The sequence below is a fragment of the Patiria miniata genome, unplaced genomic scaffold (assembly GCF_015706575.1).
Source record: "Patiria miniata isolate m_02_andy unplaced genomic scaffold, ASM1570657v1 HiC_scaffold_20, whole genome shotgun sequence".
NCBI classification, from domain to species: domain Eukaryota; kingdom Metazoa; phylum Echinodermata; class Asteroidea; order Valvatida; family Asterinidae; genus Patiria; species Patiria miniata.
This window is the reverse complement of record NW_024037059.1, coordinates 2,600,810-2,623,329: the sequence shown is the minus strand read 5'-3', so window position 1 is coordinate 2,623,329 and position 22,520 is coordinate 2,600,810. Positions and strand designations below refer to the sequence as shown.

The following is a 22,520-nucleotide window of genomic DNA, read 5'->3' as shown; positions in this document are numbered from 1 at the left end:
AATTTCGATCCTTAATTTTCCGACTTGGCAGTCGAATATTTAGGAATCGATTACTGCCTAAGTTCCTGCCCTGAAATATTCAAGATGGCGTCGTCTGTAGACATGGTGAAAAACTACGCAGCGATGACGCTCGTCTGGTGGAGTTAGACGGCGTATTCCCGCATATCATGGGCTTATTCCGGCGGCAGCCATGTCAAGAATTCTAAATGGACAATTGCCACTGCCGGCAGGTTGGGAAGAGGCACGGGATTACGACGGCAAGATATACTTCATCGACCACAACACGCGAAAGACGTCGTGGATTGACCCCCGTGACAGGTTGGTGCATTTTGTCCGATTGATGTCCGGTCCGTCTGTCATGTCTGTTATTTTGTGAACTGCCTGTCGTCGTGCCTGCCCTGTGTGCCCAAGCTTTTTCCTAATAACATATTCACAGTTTTCTCTGTAGGAAAAGAATGTGTTTTCTGGAACTTTTTACTTGAGCAGAGTAGGGGGGGGGATATCTTTCATTGTGGTTACCTGTCACTGCATGTGCCTGAATAATAACGTTTTTGGCATAGGCCCTATTTAAAACATGTGGGCACAGTGAACACGGAGTAAAAGTGGTGATTTGTAATTGTTTACTTTAGTAAAGCAGGTCCATTGCATAATAAAATTCATTCACTTAAATAGTTACTAGGCCTATCCTATGTTAAATTAACGTTCATATTCTTACTGACTTGTAAAAAGGTCTTTTGCCGTATTCAAGGTATTTTTTGTATGTGTGGAAATGTAGCTAATAGCCGCAGCTCCAATTACACTTACACTTACACTTACGATTTAATGGGAATAAGTATTAGGCTTCATAAGCCTTTATTGACCCCATATCTCTTCCAGTACTCGTCGAGCTCATGTTTGAAAGAATTTGTGGTCTTGGCATTCACAACATAACTTGGTAAATCGTTCCAGGTGTTGACTACTCTCTGGGAGAAAAAATCTTGCCTGCATCTGTTGGTGAATGAAAATCCGTTTTCATGGTATTTCTTCTATTTGACTTACGTACCTAAATAGCTGGCAATATCATGAATTATGGAAAACAAAACATGCAAATGAAGATGGCAATAAAGCGGATTATTGGAAAGCTTATCGTAGGCTGTTGAATACGTGTATAACATTTTGCTGAAACGCAATCTCTGATTGGTTTATAAAAAAAACTTACGACACTTGCGGGGAATTGTCAGGACTGGAAACCAGACTAGCTGGGTTGCACCCATTCACATATATCCGATTGCAAACAAAATTTGGACTAACAAAATGTGGTAAATTGGGGGTGGTATTTGAAAAAAAAGTCAGTTTAGTTTTTCAATGATGGTCGAACAACCATCGTTGGAAATTCATAAAAATTCCACTTTTCTTTAAAATGACAGCACACCAGGTGCCATGATTTCACCGGATGCCTGAGACTATTATTCACTTACAGTCCAGTAAGGTATTTCATAATAATTTGGTAGTTTTGTTTTTGATGTTTGCAAATGTTGTATATTACCTTGAAGATTTTCTTTTTTGGTACTTGAATACATGCAGAGGTTAGAAATATGGATTTGGATATTGTTTAACTTTTAGTGGCCTTTTTTGAACAATTATAAAACTGACAAGGATTTTTCCTCATTTTTTGAAAAACAAAAAATAGAAGTTTACTTTTAACCTTTTGATTTGAAACCTTAAGAGATTTGTATCTGTATGGATCTACATGTAAGAATAAACTCCCAGTAAGCAAGTTACATGACTAAATGTAGTGTGTAAAAAACAAAATACATACATGTACATCTGGAATGGAACATAGTGCCTACATGTACATACAGTGTAGGGAATCTGTGCAAATTGTTTACAACACTTGTCCCAGATGGACCCAGTGTTTTGGAAACAACAGGGATGCATTATTTATAAACATGAGGTACAGATAGACTAGCTTTAATTTAAAGGAACATATACTATCCCTGTCAGGGTGTATGGGTGATTTTTTTCACAGAGATACATGATTTATAAACATGAGGTAAAGATAGATTTGCTTTAAGGGAACATATTATCCCTGTATGGATGATTTTTTTTTCTTCACATGACTAACATAATCACAGTCAAATGTGCATTTACATTGCATACGCAATGATCTAGATAATATTGAGCTTCCAATATATTCAGATCTCTGTGGAATTATCAGGAGAGGGAATGAAGTACTGAGGACAGGAAGTTGGGCAATTAAAAAAGCATCATACTTAAAAAAGAAAAAAAGAAATAGTGGTTTAAGCTTTGTGGCTTGTGTTCAGAAGGTCAGGGATTCCAATGTAGCTGCCAACCATATGTTGTGTCCTTGGGCAATCCACTTCACCCCACTTGCGTCTCTCCGCTCAGGAGTATAATTGGGCATGGTCATTACTTTTGGAAATCTGTGATAGACTGGAATCCATATTCATATTCAAACAATAATTCATGTAACAGAAATTCCTATCATAATAACCAGTGCATTTCCTGTCTTCTAATTGTGTGATTGATATGTATAGGCACATCATGCCTGCTCCAGCTACATCATGTAGCCCCAGAGCTGTAAAGCATATACCTTAAAAGTGTCCATGAAATTAATTTTTCTACTCTTTTAAATGTATGAAAATTATTTAACATCCCTTTTTGGTAAATTATATTCAAAAGTGCACTTCTTTTCTGGACAACTGAGGGCGCTGTTGTTGTGATGTCATTCAGGAAGACACTGTTCAGTTTTAGGGGTTTTCTGTTCAAATGTGAACCCAAAAATCTGCTCGTTGAAAACATTTGTGAGAAAAGTTTGCTCATTGTCTTACTGCCACGTACTGACACAACAACGAATCACCAAAGAGAAGACAATTTACGACAGCAAAATATCCAAAATTCTGGTAACTTGTGTGCTGAAATAGCTGTAACATTGACATTTCTGCCTGAAATGACATCTACACTTTTGCTCATGAATATGGAAATTTGCATTAGCATAAAAACCAAAAAAGGCACTAAAATACCCTTGAAAAATGGCAAAACGAAAATTGAAAATAAGATTAAATGGGACACAAGTTGCATTTTCAAGGGTTGCATTTATAAAATGACATCACATGGCCCTTTAATAGTGGCTGCACAAACTTGCAGGAATTGCTGAATCAAATTCTGAATATTAAGATATTTAACTGATTGAAACTTTGAATTTAAGATTATGAAATTATATAAATTGACTCAATGTGACTAAAAAAATGGATTTAATTTGGACCACAAGCGTCTAAATCTCAAAACCAAAATTATATTTTACTTTGCATGTACATCATATGTACACTACACGGTACATGGAGTTCTACAGTCTGAGAGTTGCGAGCCCTTTAATACATGCAGGAATGCCACAAGCAAGTTTTGGAAGATATTCTAACCACCATAACTGGCATTCCTCAAATGTCTTGGGGGTTGGCCGTTACAGATGATCAGTGGCCAAGGAATATGGAATTGAAACTATGATGTAGTATTAGACTATGCTGAGCATATCCACACCAGGGATTAAGAAGCTAGCCATGTCTTCTCGTGGTCAAAGCCCCTGGTTTGTAATAGGAGACTCCTGCACAAGTTTCACTAGACAATCCGTTAAAGGGGTCTTGAAGAAAAAATTACTGTAAAATATTCTGTGTTAATAGTCATGCCTCTGAATTTGAATCTCTTTTTGATAAAAAAAAAATTTTTTAAGGCACTGTATGATCATTTACATGTAGGATCATTTACTTTTCATGCGTTTTGTTCGTTTCCAATAAATAAACCACTCAAAATCCAAAGAAGAATGTTCAAAACCCTACTTGTTGAAGTTGCAGCAATAACACTTTTTGAGAAAGCCGTGAAAAACCATGCACAACCTTTTGATCACGAAACACCATTTCGTCGATAGCGCTGTTTATTTCTAAAAATCAGTCAATTGACTGATTGTTGGAGATCACCTACATTCCAGACGGAATAATTTCATGGGGTGTTTAGTAGCAGCACTATCTTTAATCCAAGTAAGCTTTTTGATAATGATTCGGTAGGTTACTTGTGGGGTTTGATCCTGGATAGATGCTGGAATAACCAAGAAAAACAATCATGTTCCTGTAGTCTGGTTCCAAAGAATAACACTTTTCTTGAAAATGACAGCGCACCAGGTGCCACGATTTTACAGGATTCTTAAGACTGTCATTCACTAACAGTCCAGTAAGGTATTTCATAATAATTTGGTAGTTTTGAATTTTGATGTTTGCAAATGTTGTATATTTCCTCTAAATCCTAATCATTAATCTAATATCGCTGATCTCCATAGTCTTACCATCCAGCCAACATGCAGACCCACATCAAATCCAGGCCCCCTCAAATATGCCCCCACCTAGTCATCATTTTCTTCTCTTTGTTTGTCCAATTCCCACCATTCAAATGCTTCTCAAAATAAGTAGAGTCTTAAAGAAGTGGCTTGATGGTCTGACCTTGGTGAGTTTGTCTCAGCTTTCTTTCATCTCTCTCTTTGCCTTTTGAGAAGGTGACCCTGAGATCTCCTACATTTTCGCCTCTCTCTGTTAATGGGCTGATTTTCACCAGCGTTGACAGCACATATTTAGCAAGTGGCTGCCAGATAGCTTTGTTGGAGGACACTCTCTTACGTACCTCCTGCTAGGCGACTTAAAAATTCACCAGTCCCACAATCAGAACTTCCGATTGCAAGACAGTTGGATGAAATGAGAACATAAATCTGAACAGATCTGGACAGAAGAAGATCCCCGTTGACTAAAACTTGTGAAGGTTTAGTCACAAAGATTTGTAATTGTAAGAGCCTGCAAAGTTCATTGTGAACAACTGCTTTATATGAATCCGTGAACTGGCATTAGATGGGGGGAAAAAGTTATCCGTTTGTGTTTTCAAGAAATCCTCGCCTGTGGGAAAAATCTCTGGCGTATGTTCACATAATAATACACCCAGTGACTATAAAGGGTTTTATTCACTTGTCGTTTGCTCGCCGTGATGGAGTACAAGAGACACGTGCCCGCAGGCTGAATTCCAGTGGGTTCCAAGCACAAGTAACTAATCAGTCAAGCATTGAAACCTGCCTTCCACACTCACACATGAAAAAAAAATAACCCTCCATCCCTGAAATCGCTAGGGTTATTGTCCATGGGGGGGGGGGTGTTGCATTCTTCTGCGCTCCCTAATGTGGGTTGAGCGAGGAGCGCGTGCACAGTGAAGGGGGGTGGTGTGTGGGTTCGCAAACCTTGTAGATCCCCCTTCCCTATTTTGACTGACAAAAGAAAGGGAGAGGTTCTTGAAGAGGGCCTCTGAAGAAACAACTCCAGAATACTGACAATAGAATCGGATTTGCAGAGGAGGCTGATTGACTATAACTGTCCCTGCTTGCAGTTTTAATGCCTTAGCCACGCACAAGGGATAAAACCAGGCCCCACATACCAAGCATTGTCCGTGCGCATAATTGTATACACAACAAGTCGTACTGAATTTATAAACTACATCAGCAGCCTGTGGTAGAAAAAGGCAACGTTCGTTGTTCGCTGAAAAAAATCAGATTGTTTTTTTTTCCGGCACTCATGTTGTTGTAAACTTTGGGATTGTTATGAAATAACTTGCGCTTGGTATTCAACGACAGAACTGAAGGGGACCGCACTGCCCTAGATACAGTGGTATGTACATATGTATGCTTTGTTGATGATTACCTATCAGTTGTGCTTATCTCCTTCAAACATGCCAAAGTCATGGCGGAATTTCTTTCGTTTCTTCTCTTTTTGGGGGGGGGGGGGTGGTGATCTGAGTAACCGGACTGGTTTAAAGTGTACAGCATTGGGAGAATGGAAGTCCGTAATCTCTAGTGGAGATCTCGTTCAGTAACGCTTGTGCATTGTTTGGTTTTTGATTTTTGGCCACACATTTTGGGGTTTCTGGGAAGGATGGTAAAAAAAAAATACACACACAAAAAAAGGATAAAAAAGAACAGAAGAAAGAGGCAGGAAATGGATTTAACGTTGACATTTCACAAGAAAATGAAACAGCATTGTTATACCCTTTCTGTAAATTTGCTCAATCCATTAACTGAAATTGTTATGTCAAGGTTTATAAAAAAAATAGGGGGAAAGTCACCCCAAAATTTCCCTTTTCAATAAAATTTCTTAGAAACTCAACTATATTTTCATTTTTCAAAACTGGCCTCATTGCCACTTTGCCAGCTACACAAAAAAAATACCGAGCTCATCCCCCGTGGCGGCAAAAAATTGCGGGATATTTTCCCTTCATGCTGGGTAACACATGACAAGTTTGGCGACATCAAAAGAAAAGAATGATTCAGAATTCTTTTGAAAGGATTCTATTCATCGAAAATATGGCAAGTATTTCGGAAGGCCGGCGGGATTTGGCACCGGTGACAAAAGAGCTTATGAATAGCGTGGAAGAAATTGTAAAGGAAACTAATTTATAGATTTCTTTTTGTATTGAAAGTCTGGTTGGTTTTCTTTTTTCTTTGGTGAAATGTTGAATACAGCGTAACAAACAACCATGCGGATTGTCAAGTCTGTGCTTTTGTGCAAGGATTGCCCATATTTGGTTGATGTAAAGGACTGTTTTTCCACTTTTCCCCTCCTTTAAGAACTGTAGAATCTATTTAAAACTCTCAAATAATATTGAAAAATAAGGTGTTTCCCCTTAACCTTGGGTGTCATATTAGCTGACATTGCCTAGAAGTTGGTAGTAAACAATTTTACAGTGAAGCATTTTCCAGACACTTTTACCAGACACAGAAAAAAAACTATTTTTAGAAATAAGGAAAAAAAAAATGGTCGGTCTCTGATCAGCGTGCGCGTCAATTTTGATCATGCGCGTCAAAGTTTTTTTTTCAAATTTTCCGCTGTAGCTATAACAGTGCCCTCTATTGCCATATTGCCTTAAAGTTTTGTAGGCAACTTGACTCCAGATGATGGAGGGCACCAAGGTAAATGATGGCGGGCACAAGGTATATGAGGACACAAAAAAGCAAGATAGTACCCACCTTGTCTGTACCATCCATGCTTGCAAAAAACAAAAATGCCAAAACAACCAAAAAACCCCGTCTGACCAGAGACCGACTATTTAAAAAAAAACTTGGCCTGAAGCTGCAATTTTTTTAATGAAGGGCTGTCCATTTTCGAGTAATTTAGTATTCAGTTATTCGGAATGGCTTTTCACTGAATATTCGATTATTCGAAACTCTCTGATCAAGTTTACACACGCCACCTGCAACTGGGTGCTACCACGTCGGTCAAAACTTGCCGACCAAATTAGCATGAGTTTAGGGGATCGATATTATGGAAGGCTGGAGTGTTTTACAGTCAGTATTCAGTAAAAGTCAAGGTCTTTAAAGCTATAGTCCATCATTTGTAATTAGTGCATTTTGTTCGTTTGAAGCAACAAAAGTGTTCAAAATCTAATGAAGGATACTAAGCAACTAACCTGATGAAGTTTCAGCTCAGCTTCAGCTGTACATTCTGAGAAAAGCAGCATTCTAAGATCTCAATTTCAAATCAAAAGTTACTGAATCATGTTTTGAATTGTTTTGAATTGCAGCTATACGCGGCGTCGCGCACTGATCCGACGAATTATAACAACCGCGCGTGTGTGTGCGTCGTTCCAATACTTGTGTGCGCTGCGCTGAATAACAAAACGAACTACTAATTTAAATTTTCCTACGGTGCTTCTTAAGAATCACCGTTGGAAATGCCTTCTTTTGTTGATTACTTCAAAATGACAGCTTCCCAGAAAGAATAATTTCACAGGGAGTTTAGTTCCCTTACTATCTTTCAACCAAGTTTGTTTTTCAACAGTAATTATGCCAGTTACTTTTCGGATGGCTGCAAATGATGGACTATAGCTTTAACCTGCTTAAAAGATGGGAAACAATGAACCGCCATCTGACAATAAAGCGCTGCAACTTTACGATTACAACAACATCAAAGCCGTGTACAATTTATTGTTTTTTTCCCCCGAATATTCAAAGTGGCAAAAGGCTATTCCAATATTCAGCAAAAATCGAAAGCTCAAATATTAAGTATATTCGGGACAGCTCTATGTGATGGCCACCTCAAAGATGTATACATTTTTCCTGTCGTTTTCGTTCAATGAGCGACACACTTGTGTGTGTCACATAAATTATTCACAGCACCAATACACAAATATTGTTTCCTGCACGTCCGCAGAAGGCAACCACTGAACAGCTCCATTTTTCGGGACAGAATAGTGACACCCGAAAGTTTTTCTCGCATGGTTCTTGCAAGAATTACTCAAAATACACGGTTTTTACAGGATAGTTGTTTGGACGTTTATAGTCTACTTTTAAATGCTCTTGACATTTAATATCATTTCATTTGAAACATGGAAATTGGGCGTATTTCAGGACGTAATGCCCCTACAAACAGATTAAAAATTTAAAAAGGCGAAGATCATACAATTGGTTTTCACACTTTGTAAAAGGTAAAGGATTCTGATGGCTTTTGAAAAAAAAACTTTTTTCCCCCTTGTCTCTTGACAATTCTCAGAACCTTTTTAGACTCGGTTGCTAGGAATTGTCTGAATGCGACCACAGTGTGTATATTTTCAACTATGACATACATTTTGTTCTCTCTTTCAAACCACCAGATTAACCAAGCCACAGACGTTTGCTGACTGCTCTGGAGATGGTAACTATATCTCTGTTTTTCAACCCTCTAGTAATTTTTAACTTTGTAATTTCTTCTGAAATTGGTGCTTTTAAGAAGGAGTATTTATCTGCTTGCGACCAGTTTGAATAAAAAAACGCCTGTCAAAAATTGTACTATAGGTCTCTCTCAAAGACAGCCATCTCTGTAGGTGAACTGCAACTGCATATTTTACTCAATCAAGCACGCATTGCGCAGTGTTGAAAATGTTCCAAACGTGTGCGCTTGTTGCTTTGAATGTTTTCGAAATACAACGCAGCCGATAAGTGTTATGCAAGTTGACGCTCAAAATATGCACGTGGCTGGTCTGTAGGAAATGACGTCATTTGAGAGAGACCTATTGCAGTAGAAGGAGGCAAACAATTCTAACTTTTGATCAGTCTTTCATTCTTAAAAGTTTGGGTATTAAATGCTTTGATTGTGTGAGATTTTTTATTGCCTTTTTTTGCTCGATTTCAATTTCATGGATGGATTCCCACTCAGTCCACATGGGGAAGTTGAAACGCTTACCAAAGAGGAAAAAAAAAGGGATGAAGTTTTGTTTTTCTTCAAAACTCCTTAGAGTTTTCAGGGAACTTCAGTGGACTGCACTTTCATATTTTGTCAATTGGATGCTCTATTAAAGCTAAATTATACATTGGTTTGAGAATAAAAACATTTGTGAAATTTTGCTCATCAATGAAGTCAAAGCTGCTGATTCAAAATAATATATTATTTATCTTAATTGTTTATTATTTGGCATATAACCAACTTATATACCATAATACCCTACTTGCTGTGCTATTTGATGTTGATTTTCATGGTCTTTCTTGTTCTTTTTTTTTTTGCCCATTCTTGTCTGGATTAGAGTTACCGTTTGGATGGGAAGAGGCATATGATCCTGTTTTGGGTGTTTACTACATAGACCATCTAAACCGTAAGTTGACTCTTTAACCTAACTCCCTAGGCATTTTTGCTAGGATGCAACCTCAATCCTGCAAATTCCTCCAACTGCCTCCATGTAATAATTGCGTACTGCCTCAATTGCCCAAAATCCTTCCATTTTTTTTCTTGAATGTGGTCCTTGGAGAACAGCAATCGCTGGCAATATGTTGAGGAAGAGGCAGTGACATCCTTGAGCAGTGCGGAGGATTTCAAGCATAATCTAGGCCTAAATTTATCCACGGCTGAGCATAAGCAACACAGGGTCCGGCCCAAGACCTTGACACAGTGCATCCAAAATCAGCTTCAATAATAGCCTCAATCCTGCAAAATCCTCCATTCAGCAAAGAGGGTTTTGGAGGATTTGGGAAGGTTAGGGTAAATGTGGCTGTGGTTTGTAGAGAATCAATACAGTAATAACTTATCAAAATTATTTGCATTTGCTTGTCGGAGCTTTAGATAATGCAATACTCTGTGAAGAATTCCAAGGTTGACAAAGCCATGAAAATTGACGTTGGCCGAACCATTATTAAAGCATCTTTGAAAACTGTAACAGAAAATTCTTAGCAAAGGAATAATGGACATCCAGTAGACACTGCTTCTGCAGTTACATGATGCACAGGGCTCCATGGTTGGCAGAGCCTCGAAATGCAAACCTTTTTTTGCCTCTCAAACCAATTCATCATTTTTTTGTGGTTGTTTTTTGGTGTTTTCTTTTAGAGGGCAACCAGATAGAAGATCCTCGCGTGCAATGGCGGCGAGAGAAAGAGATGATGTTGCGTGAGTACCTGACCACCCAGACGGACGAGGAGGACTCGCAGGCCAAGCAGGAGATCTGCAACGTCAAGCAGCAGCGACTGCAGCTGGCTGAGAATGAGGTTGGTCTTAAGGAAGCCCTCCCCCCCCAAAAAGAAAACCAGTTAACTCTGCGATGAACAGTAGATGGGACTAGGCCTGGGCGAGTAGTGGATTTTCCTGCTCGAGTACTCGCAGAGAAATTACTCGCCAGTAGTCGAGTACTTGAGAGTAGTTTACTAAATTCCCATAAAAACAGAATGGCCAAAACAAAATGGCCAAGACATTACTAAGACGTGAAGCTACTACGAATAAACAGCGTGGAAGACTCACCACAGTCTTCAACTCTGAGATATCCTTACTGCAGTTAGGCGGTCCAGGCCTCCTTAAAAGTTTGTTGTACTGGATAATGTAACAGTTCCCAGTAGCAGCTGCATAACAAGACCCAGACAAAAGACAAGTTTGGTGCAGAAACCACAAAGTGGTTACTTTGTTCTAAGTCAAAAGTTGTAAAAAAAAACTGCTGCTGCGAGTACCTACTTCTACTCATGCCAGGACGAGTTCTCGCGTAGATGAAAACCACAAGTTGAACAACGATTAGCAAACACTACTCACGAGTACTTGGTGTACTCGGCCAGCACTAGATGGGACATTGTGACCACTCGCTGGAGCTCCATGTGAAGGACACACCACGTGCGCCTTCTGGTGTGAGCGCAGATGGAGCTAAGCATGCCCAGCTAATTTTAAAACCCTTAGCATCTTCGCGTAAGTGCCAGGCGTGGTCATTATTTTGAAGACTCTGCCTTACTCGCTTTGTCACTGTGCAGCGTTTGCTTGTGAACAAGTAGCAACCAAACGAGCAATCAGTATTCATGTGCAAAACTGTGTCTTGTGCGTTGTGTGCATTTTTCTGATTACTTTAAGAGTCGGGCAATTTTTCATTAGGGAGCAGTCTGGAAAGTGCCTGTGAATTTTCATGTAATTTCAAAGTGTGTTGGCATTATGTTATGGTTTAATCAATCAGATGTCTTAAAAATTTTCAAGAGCACATGACTTAAACATTACAATTAAAATATTGTGACCTTTGCTTTGTCTTACCTCAGGTTCAACATTTGAATGATGCGTTGAGTGGCTGGCAATCCAAAACAAGCCGTAAGTGTGGCAGCTTTTTTCCATATTTTTAAAAGCAGGTAGCAACATCAATGTTTTTTTTGTCTGTTTCTATTGCTTGGGCTGTATCTATTGATAATTTACTTACGGACCAGTAACTTTGCACTGCTCACCACGAAATGAGGATTTATTGCTGCTCCAGATAAATTTAGTCCCATTTTCAATGTGAGAAATGCACTTACAGACTTCACTTCAATCCCAACTCCTTCAAAACCCTTCAAAATCCACCTGAAGTTTTTGAAATATTTTGGAGGATTGACAAAGGAAGAGCCCAGCCACAGCCAGTAAGTTACACTGAGCGCGTCTCTTTGAAAATTAAAGTACCAGTTTTCTTTTTAAAAACGTTGAAGTGGAATTCTTTATAACCTCAATGTTAATATCCGTGTCTGTGATGTTCAGTCAACTCCAACAGCTCGACCGGCAGCACCCGCTATGACCCAGACCTCTTGAAGGTAGAAGTGGCTAATGCCAAGGCGCGTGTGGCTCAGATCCGCAATGAGCTGCAGCACATGAAGGCCCAGGTCTACCTGCAGAACCAGGAATACAGGTGAGTCGAGTCGACAACAAGCTCAACAGACTGGTGTTCCAAAGTCACGCCATGGGGAGCAACTTGGGTCGCCCCAAAATAAGGTGGTTTAGACAGGTGGATTCGTGAATTAACCCTAACTATCCCAAATCCTCCCAAATCCTCCTTTCATAAGTGGAGAATTTTGAAGGGTTGAAGCTGTGTGACAAAAATGTGCGGCTGATTTTGGAGGATGCATTGTGTCAAGGTCTTGGGCTGGACCTTGTGTTGTTTATGCTCAGCCGTGCATAAATTTGGGCCTAGATTATTACTTGAAATCCTCCGTACTGCTCCAGGATGTCACTGGCTCTGCCTCATCCTATTGACAGTCATAGCCAGAGGATTTTGCAGGATTCAGGCTGTATCCAATTTTTACAAGGAGGCAACTGGAGGATTTTGCAGGATTGAGGTTGCATCCTGGCAAAAATGCCTAGGGAGTTAGGTTTAAGTTTATATTCACTAATGTCTAAAGTCATTTCGATCAAAAGTTATCACAGTGAGGTCACACATACTTGTTCCCCTCCGTAGTTGTGGGGACTACACCCGAGTTGCCCCATGGTACTATGGGGACCTTGATGCTGTGGGGACAGCAGAAAGTCCCCATAACTCGCTCCTAATTTGCCTAACAATAAAAAATGACGCGGTGACTGCCTGCCCACAGAAACAGGGTGTGAACAATGGGGGCTTGTGTTTCTTGATTTACATATTTTTTATAATTTTATATTATTTTGGCACTTGCAGAGGTAATGAAAAGGCTTGCAGCAGCCCCGAGATCCGGTTCCATTCAGATGAGGGCGGACACTATTCTGAGGTAATCCTAATCATACTTCCTTACATTTGCTTTATTTTCCTCATTGTTCCCTTTCCCATTCCTCCCCCTTTTCATTTGCTTATGGAATATTCCAATCAGTTTTTCTGATCTTGTACCCAGAACCCCTCCCAGATGCCGTCTATGGTCTACCACCAGCACCGGCTGAACACCACGCTGCAGAGTGACCTACCGGGCCACTTCCATTACATGGGCGGGGGGAGGCTTGCCGAGAAGGAGCGAATCCGGATGAAATACGAGGATGCCCAGAGGAGGTGCGTCATTATATAAATAGATAACTAAAAATGACCTATGACTTACGATGATGGGACTTGTGATGACCTATGGTGAATTTCAATGACTCTATCTTTCTCTGATCTGTACTATTATTTTTTGGTGGTGTGGTAGGTTGTGTCTGTTGCAGATCCAAATAGCGGAGCTGGACGACCAGAATCCTTTGGGACAGAACGAGGCTGACAAAGACAGGCTGCTGCTTATATCGGTAGGAACATAAAAAAAAATCCAGGCAAAATTCCTGAAAAATATCTTCAAATGTGCATTATGTTGTTGCCGTCCAGTCTTTGTGGCAATGACAGACTGTGAAGCACACTTCATTGTTTCATGCATGCTACTTACTGTTATTATACAGGGTGGTGCAAAAAGAAGGAAACCAACTTTTGACAGGAATTTTAACCTACTTACTTATTTGAACTTTTTTTTTATAATGTAGTGAACTATAGCTCTTCAACCATATGTGTGAAAAAAATCTTTAAAAAAATCGCAAGAATAGTGTTGTTATCCTAATTCGAATACAAGTCACCAAAATCACTGTTGTCCGCATGTAATTCTAGTGTAGTGTTTTTGTCTTCAGATCAAGCTCCGGAGCTCAGTCAAGCCGATGGAATTAAGCCGTCCGTGGACAAACAGATTTGACACATGAAATTTTTAGACTACCATATCTCAGAGACAAAATAGGCAGTTACAATCATTTTTTCGTCACTTATGTTTAAAGATCAATATTTTAATACCATTCAATTGAATTTTTGAAATATGATCAACAAGTAGGTGAAAATTGCTGTCAAAAGTGAGTTTCCTTCTTTTTGCCCTTTATAATCTTATGTGTATCAGCATGGGTAGAGATGGCACCAAGTTTTCCTTCAATATTTGCACTCTTTTTCGTTTTCACTGATGAGGGGTATATTTAGTAATTTTTTTGTTACATTTTTTCTCTCAAAGGAAAAGGAGGAATTACTAAGGGAATTGAGGAGTGCTTACCAGCACAAACGCAGCGCTGAGGAGAGGCGGAAGCTAGAGGCTGAGAAGCAAGCCGTGATTCAACAAATCAACGAGGCCAAAGAAGAAGTTACAAGGGTGCTACATAACAGGTCAGTAATAACCCCCACCCAATAAGTCTACTGACTCCGCCCAAACACATACCTCTAGCCAAGAGTCAGCGAAAACAAAGAAACATGTTAAGAATCAACAAATTAATTAGGGCCAAAATGCACTGAAGGTGCGATGTAGCACCTCTAGCCAAGAGTCAGCAAAAACAAAGAAACACGTTAAGATTCAACAACTTAATGAGGCCAAAATGTACTGAAGGTGCGATGTAGCACTTAACCAGTTCTCGGGGATGGCATGTATACACGCATAGGTTTTGCGGTATTAGGAATGGATGATGGATAAACACGCAACGAGCGAGGCTGGAAATATCTGTCGGTGACCCGCTCGTAGCGAGTGAGGCCGAAATATCAGGGTGTGCTACCCGCAGATGACGGCCTGAACCCGTCTGGCATCGAGGTTCGTGAAAAACAATCCCGCGCCTGGGTCTGGTCAATGTCAAAATAATCCCGGCACAAACTCATTAAGTAAAACACCCCTAAATCGTTACTTCATCTGACTCGTCCTGTTCTTTTGTCCCAACAGAGAGATATCCACTGTTCTGAGAAACTGACCCAATTATGTTTTCCCCCTGTTTTCCTGGTTTTTGATTTGTAGGATAAAACTGCAGGAGAGGAAAGACCAGTTGAACCAGCAGTTAGCAGAGGTCACGAGGGAAGCTATGCAACTGGAGTCACAGCTGAAAAGGTGGGGCTCACAATTTTTGTTGTTGTTATGTTAGCATGCATGTGATTATTTCTAACCATAGAGCCAATTTAAATAACCTTGAGCGCTAACTCCTCATTCTTACGTGCAGAGATTCTTTGAATCCTTCCTGGGCGCAGACATTTTTGAATTCATGTGCGTGTTTGTAGAACAAAGTGAAATTAGAGTGAATTTTGAAAGTGTACTCTAAGTGCAATGTGCAAGTGCAACATACGCAAACAACTTAAACGCGTCGTGACAGTTGAAAAATGTCACGGCAAAAATATCTGCTGCAGATACACGCATGCGTTTGCGTTGTTTACACAGAGCAAAATGAAATGCTCATTTACTGATTATACGTTTCAGTTCTGGGCGTATCGGCCAGCAGGCATCACTTTGCACATCAAGTCAACACTAGTAATTTTAAAAAGCTCTATATTTCTAACACACTGACGAATACTGCACAATTTTGCTGTAATATATGATCAGGGAATGCAGAGTATGTATTAGAAATAAGATGCAGAGAAATAAGGTCAGAGATCTTAGTAACAGAATCAATCAGTCAGTATTTCATTACGCATGTTTCGTTTGAATGTTAGGAAGATTGAGAAACCATCTCTCTTTCAAGAGTGTATGAAATTGTGTAAAGCCGTAGTCTAAAAACTGGGATGTTTATCCTCTGCAGTGTGTCCGTCAGTACATTATCCTCCAGCTCAAGCAGGGGATCCTTAAGTGCTTCCAGCCGAGGTTCCTTGGCGTCCAGTAAAGGCTCCCTGAACAGCGCCCTCAGCTACCCCGATATCTACATGCCGCCGTCACAGTATTCTATGGATCTCAATATGAAAGACATTAAGCAAAAGGTAAACAAATAAAAATGGAGTCCATATTTTCTGTTTTATAAGCCATGCGCTGTATTCATCTTGACTCCAATAAATGCAGTTAGCACGATGGCTTTCCTGTAATATAGCATTGGTTGTAGCAACAAGGGGCTATGGGCCTTCTTCATGAGTCGGCCATATTGGATTGAGAGAGAGGTACAATCTTCATTTTTGGAACTTGTGTAGAGAAATGAAAGCAATGACGTTACAAATTAATACCAGTCTGCTCAGATGAATCATTCAAAATTTGTGTAACATTTAAAAAATATGCGAGTGAGGCTATAGTGAATAAATAGTCTGGCACCATCCCATTCAACAGTTCACAAGTTATAAAATACTTTCAGGGAACAAGACAAAAATGGCCAACTCGTGCATAAGGGCCATTGGATACAGTCAACATTGGCTTCTCATACACTGTTCCATAAATCTAGCAATTCAGTTATTCGTTGCACTTTTTTCTATGACAAGTTTCACGAAGGAACGCATTGCTAACAAAGGCGTCGTTGATCCCCATTTGCAGGTGGACGCTCTGTTCCACGGGAGCATGGAGGGCCCTGGAGCCCTGGCCCCAACCTCCCCCCACCACCTCCAGCCCGGCCCAGCCCCCGTTGCCATCTCAGTTCCCGGTGCCGTGGACACCAACCACAAGTCCATGACATCGCTGTCCTCTCGCTCCTCCCTCTCCTCCATGTCCCCGCCCTCCTCCCCGGGCAACGCCCACCTGAACGGCGGCGACGTCCGATACGAAGGCCCCCCGCCGGCCTACTTGGACCACCTAAGCAGCGTGCAGCAGCGGCAAAAGCAGAACATCGCGGGCTACCTGCGCACCCAGGGACTTGAGGAGGAGCACGTTGTGGGCTCGCTGTCCCAGCTTACTCTCAACGGGGGCGACTCGCTGACGCAGGTGCCTCCCTCGGGTCCAGGGGTTGCTCCAGAGGGCGCCCTCATGGCCGGCGGTGCCGGAGTGGGCGTGGCAATGGGCGGTAGGGGGCTGTCGCGGCTCAGCATGGACCCCAAGATGCCCGTCTCTGAGTACAACATGGAGATGCTTGGTAACACGCCGCTGAGTCCCATCAGTGAAGGCATTGCAGGTCAGTCCATCAATAGCAAAATCCATCGTCAATTTGTGAGTTTGATAATCGGTGATCAGCAAATATATACATCAGCATTTCTAGAATACAAATGATTCGCAAATTATCAAAGAAATTCTGGCTGATTGTGTAACCGATTGTCCGAATTGAATGTTGTAAATCCATGATTGAATTTTTTGAACAGTTTATTGGTAGCGTACTTAGTTGATTTAAGGATTAACGTTATTGATTGGTAATAGTTGATTGAGTTATCACTTGACTGATTAATAAATATAGTTTTATCCGTTAATAATCGATTGATAATTATTGATCAGTTGATTGAGATATATTGATTGACTATGAACTGATCAATGTTAACTAATAGACCAATTACTTCATTGTCTTTATATTTCAGGTGTCAATCTGCAGCGCCTTCAGGGCCAATCCACAGCAGCAGCCAGGAGCGTATCGGCAGCAGTGTCTGATGAGTCTGTGGCAGGGGACAGCGGGGTGTACGAAGCATCCAATAAAAGGTACTGCTCAGTGTTGATTCAAATCCGTGTTATCTTCATACTATTGATTGTTCTGGTTCACTCTGGTTCGTGCGCTGATGTCTTCACACACTAAGCTGTGTGCATGGAACCGAATACATTGTGCACTTTGGTACTCTATTCAGGGATTGGATCAAGTTACAAGAATTCACTCACTAGTCATCTAGTCACAAGCCAATCGACAAGTTGCTCAAATTAACGGTGACAAAATTTGTTTGTCCCTTGTTACTTGTGTCCTGACGTGTGAATGGACTTGTGATGGCCTCAACCTTGCATTCAACAGGGATGCCAAGTTTCAAGCTTTAAGCCCAGTTCATGCGAAAGCGAAAGTGAACGCGAATTTGTGACATTATGACAGGTATTGTGGATTTGGCCGTCTTTCACATGTCCATTTTTTTTTCAGGCCATGAAGCAAAGGCCCAAAGGCATCCCTGATGTAAGCTTATCTTGAAATGCTCTGTAACCGTGTTATTTTCCCTGTACCTCTCAGATCAGCGGAGTCGGATGGTGACCACTTCCTGAGCAGCATATCCAGCCTGAATTGTGGCCAGATCCTGCTGACTCTCCAGTACCTGTTAAGCGAGGGCGTCCTAGTGGTGGCACTAGAGCAGCTGCGACACATTCGGGAGATGCTGCCTGAGGACTGCACCAAGTTGTGAGTGCAAGTTACGCTTCTAAAGTGGATTGTAGACTATCAAGAGTTAAAGACAGTTCTTACGTATCTCTTAAAAAAAAAAAAATTGGCATTGTCTATGAAACCCAGCAAATTCCAAGTGTTAGTCCCGTGCAGATTTCAAATGATAGTTGAATATTTCGGGGGGAAGCTCATTGAATCAGGTGGGGACTGAGAATCCAATCTACATGGACCTGGTCGGGAATCAAACCCGGGCTTTTGAGGTGAAAGGCATGTAAAGGACCGCTGCGCTGACCTGACTCCCCTTTCCTGTTCATTCTTGCAGCTACATTAAGGGAGACGTCCTACCCTGCCCGCCCAACGCCAACCTGAGCTTCAAGACAGATGACATCGAGGACACAAGTCTCAGGGTACTAGGCCAAACGGTCAGCTTGCCTATCATGGAGAACAAGATTGGCACCAAGACGTTGCAGCTGTTTGTGTGGAGCGTGGGCGCCACGCAGCGGGAGGAGTGCGTGGTAAGCATAAAAAAAAAGACGCCAAAACCTCCGGCTAGATTTTTAAAAGATCTGGGCGGTCGAGGTTAAATTTGCTGGACCTGCCACACATAAACTTCCAAGCATGTAGAAGTTTTGCTCAGAACAAAAAGGTCACCAACCCTATAATCCCACCCCCCAACAAAAGGAAAGTTAAGTGACAAAGGAGTTGCTTGTGATTAGTTTTTCCGCAGATTTGGACTTAAATTGATTCTTTTTTCCCCGTGTCATTCTAAGGGAGGGACAAGGATAAGCCTTGCTGACCTGAACCCTCGGCACGTAGCCAAGTCCCAGTGGCACAACATCGTCAACTTCAAGATCCTCCAGATGGAGACTCAACGCTATACTGCCTCCAACACACCCTCCGAAACAAGCCACCAGGTAATGTGATGAATGCGCATGCCACGCCCATGCCACACCCTAGTCACACCCAAGCTACACCCAATTTGAATATACACTTCCTTCAAAACACCCTGTGAACCATTTTATTAGTTGTGTTGTGCCTCCTCCCAGCCCCCTCTGATCATGCGGCCATTCCCCACCCAACTTGTGAACTTTCTGTCTCATTTTGGATCAGCAGTCTGGGGAGCTATTTGCATCCCGAACGCGACGAGCGTCAGTTGGTGACCAGCCCTCCACCGAAAACAACCCCCCACCACCGGCGCCCGACAGCACCGCGAGCACCACAGATACTAGGTAGGGTACTAGTTTGTAATTGCATAGTACTTTTCATATTTACTATCCTCTTATGGATATTTAGTACCACTTTGATCAAATCCCTTCAATTTCCACCCAGGCCGACAGTCTCTGCCGGTTTGCTAGGGTTTCCCCAGAATATTTATCATCGTCCTCTACCACAAGCTTTTTCATTTATTCTGGACAGATTTCGATCCTCCTCATTTGACAACTCGTTCATCAACCGGCACCGTAACCTGACCACCATCGCCGTCAGCATCGGCGACGACCGGTCCGGCCACGCCCACTCCTCCTCCTTCCCCAACTCCGCCCCCCAGCCCCAACCTCAGCCGACCCGCCCCTTGCCCCTGCTAAGTCCCGCCCAGTTCCCGGCGGACCGGGAGGCCCGGTTGGAGATGCTGAGGAACAGTCTGCGGGGGACGGAGTCCCAGAATTCCAACCCCCACCACGCGAGGGCGCCCTCGCTCTCCCGGTCCAAGACGTTCAACGCGGGTCAGCCACCACAGAAACAGTACATATGCAAAGTGAGTCAACCCTTCCAAGTTTTACACAAGAAAGAAAGAAACGGAAAAACAATCCGTCATTTAAGCCTGAGTGAGGTTGAACTGTCGATGTCGCAAGTTTTATTTGCGGTTCCTAATGAGGCCCATGGTGACACCAGAGATGCATTTCACGGTCTTTTTCTGCTTATAGAACCTTTTCATAAGTATTGACGCCTTCAAAGACTTCAGAGGCAGAATGAGTTTTAAGTACTAATATGAATGTAAATGTTTTCCTATTTTGTGCTGCAGCTTAATCGTAGCGATAGCGACAGTGCCATGGCTCTCCAGCGGAGGGCGCCCTTCATGAGAAACTCACTAGAGAGACGCAGTCTCAGATGGAAACCGGTAGGACAGTTGTTTACAAGTCTCTTTTAAATGGCTTTGTTCCCTTCTTATTGTTTTTCTAATTGTGTACATCATTAACTTACCCTTTTTTTATGACGCTACATTCCTGTTCATAAAACCCATCTCTGTGTGTTCCCTTCCTATGTCCAATCTTACCGGTGCAGCCAACCAGTCTATCCAGCAAGAGGTCATTCCACCAGAGGTCACCCAGTGACCTGGAGGTCAGTCTGCAGGCCTCCAAGGAGCGGCAGGTCCAGATACGGGAGGAGATTCAAAGACTGAAGGAGATCAAGCGATGCGTGGAGCAGGCCAGCACCAAAGGTAGGATTGTCAGTACAAAAAGATTGAATTACAGAATATTGAACATGTCCTTCCTGAATCAGCATAAGCTAGCAAGATTCCCAAGTCTTCCACAATCCACCGTTTTACAGGCACATTCTTTGTACTTAAAGGCAATATACAACATTTGCAAACATCAAAAAACAAAACTATCAAATTATTATGAAATACCTTACTTGACTGTAAGTGAATAATAGTCTCAAGCATCCTGTGAAATCATGGCACCTGGTGTGCTGTCAATTTCAAGAGAAGTGGGGTTTTTGTATCAATTCCAACACCAGTGCATAAACTGCCAATGCTGTGACCATGAGAGCTAGTCCCAATAGTTTGTGGCACTGTAGGGTATTCCATAGACTAGGTGGGTAAAGGATAATTCAGTGAACTCAGAAGTGCGTCATTACCACAGCATTATCGTGATGTAGTTCCCCTCATTCCGCTTTTTTTGACAGACGAACACAATGCACAGCTTTCCTCAACATCCAACAACAGCGACATTCTGCACCGACTCATCAAGAGTGCAGAGAAAAGCACGCACAATCAGCAACGCAACGCCACCGGGTTTACCAACAATGCATCCACAAAACAATCGTCCCACATGTCTACTCCTGTACAAAGGTCGGCCACATTCAGCTAAGCAACCAAGAATCATTTTATAATCCAAAAAGTAATAAACAATTCCTCTCGCATTTTCAACAATAAGAATATTTATATATAAATATATATATATCAAAACCTTTTTATTTCCAGACCAGAAAACTGGGTTTTGTTTTTTTTGTAGTTCACAGTCGCACATGTATCCACAGCTCTCAACGTTTTTCTATTGTATAACTTTCAGAAAATAACGCTTTAGTTCTAATGATTTGTAAGGTGTACCTTTTTTCCAGTGTTGAATATTCATACATGCAAATTGTATTTTAACGAAATGGAATGACCGAGGGGTTGTTTACTTAAAGACATGTTTTTATGCAGTTTTTAAAATTAAGCTGATTCACTAAAGATGTGCCCTCACAATATGTCTTTCGTAAAATCTGGCCGTTAACTGGGTCAGATCGTATGCAGCTTTTTTGTCTTGAAGAGTTCAGAATAAAGGTTCCGTGCTCAAAAAAAAGTCATTGAGATGTATTTGCATAATCAAAGATGATGTAATTTGAATATGTAGTCTGAAAATGAGTTTTGAGAAACCACAGATAGTACTATCAAATTCCTTTTGTCCTAACTTGGCTTTCCCATTTTAGAAAGAATTTAGTATCCTGACGCCACTTCTTTGGTTGTGCACAAAGTCTATGGAAAGTTGAGTGCATTTTCAAAGTACTTTCTAACAAAATTGGAAATGTTTCTCAGTCCCAGATTCATGTCTGTTCAACATGTTTGCAATGACTGACCTTCATTGAGATTAAACAGCGCGTCCCGAAATACCCACACCTTTTTTTTGCGAGGCGGAAACACGTACCGCCATTATTTTTATACCATTTTAAAGCTTGGAATCTGAACTTTATCCCTGGTGAGTATTTGTTTGATATTTAAAAGAGTTTTACAATTTTTCATGCTCAAATAAAGGCATGTCGAAAACAAACTCAACCAATTTCAAGGAAAATCGAGGAGTCACACTTTGAGCGCGCTTTTTGAGTAGGTACATACTTGCACGTGAATTTCAAAATTGAACTTGAAACAAAGAACAATATTGTGAATTCATTGAAGGTGTAGTCTACGTGGATCAAAAAGAATAGGAAACGCAGAAAATAAAAGGCAACGAGATCGTCACATCATGAACATTATGAACCATTTCCACGTTAGAAAAAATGCGCATGATTGATTTTCCTTGAAATCGGTTGAGTTTGCCTTTATTTGAAAACGAATAA

At 41.3% G+C, this 22,520-nt stretch overlaps 1 protein-coding gene across 3 annotated transcripts; it reads left to right on the top strand.

Moving 5' to 3' along the window:
* The first annotated feature begins 53 nt into the window (after window positions 1–53).
* Window positions 54–21,763, top strand: LOC119728163 (protein WWC2-like). 3 transcript variants are annotated; one of them, XM_038200246.1, is made up of 22 exons: window positions 54–318; window positions 8,668–8,708; window positions 9,574–9,642; window positions 10,368–10,525; window positions 11,546–11,594; window positions 12,012–12,159; window positions 12,919–12,988; window positions 13,109–13,260; window positions 13,394–13,487; window positions 14,222–14,370; window positions 14,984–15,073; window positions 15,756–15,930; window positions 16,469–17,039; window positions 17,434–17,551; window positions 18,060–18,224; window positions 18,529–18,721; window positions 18,977–19,120; window positions 19,317–19,435; window positions 19,623–19,959; window positions 20,227–20,322; window positions 20,487–20,643; window positions 21,111–21,763. In XM_038200246.1, the coding sequence occupies exons 1-22, from the start codon at window positions 191–193 to the stop codon at window positions 21,293–21,295; spliced, it is 3,408 nt and encodes a 1,135-aa protein (XP_038056174.1). In that variant the 5' UTR covers window positions 54–190; the 3' UTR covers window positions 21,296–21,763. The 3 variants fall into 3 exon arrangements, with proteins under 3 accessions (XP_038056174.1, XP_038056175.1, XP_038056176.1); XM_038200247.1 differs by having other exon boundaries at window positions 191–318; window positions 19,320–19,435; XM_038200248.1 differs by lacking the exon at window positions 54–318 and adding an exon at window positions 5,345–5,690.
* The last annotated feature ends 757 nt before the right edge of the window (window positions 21,764–22,520 follow it).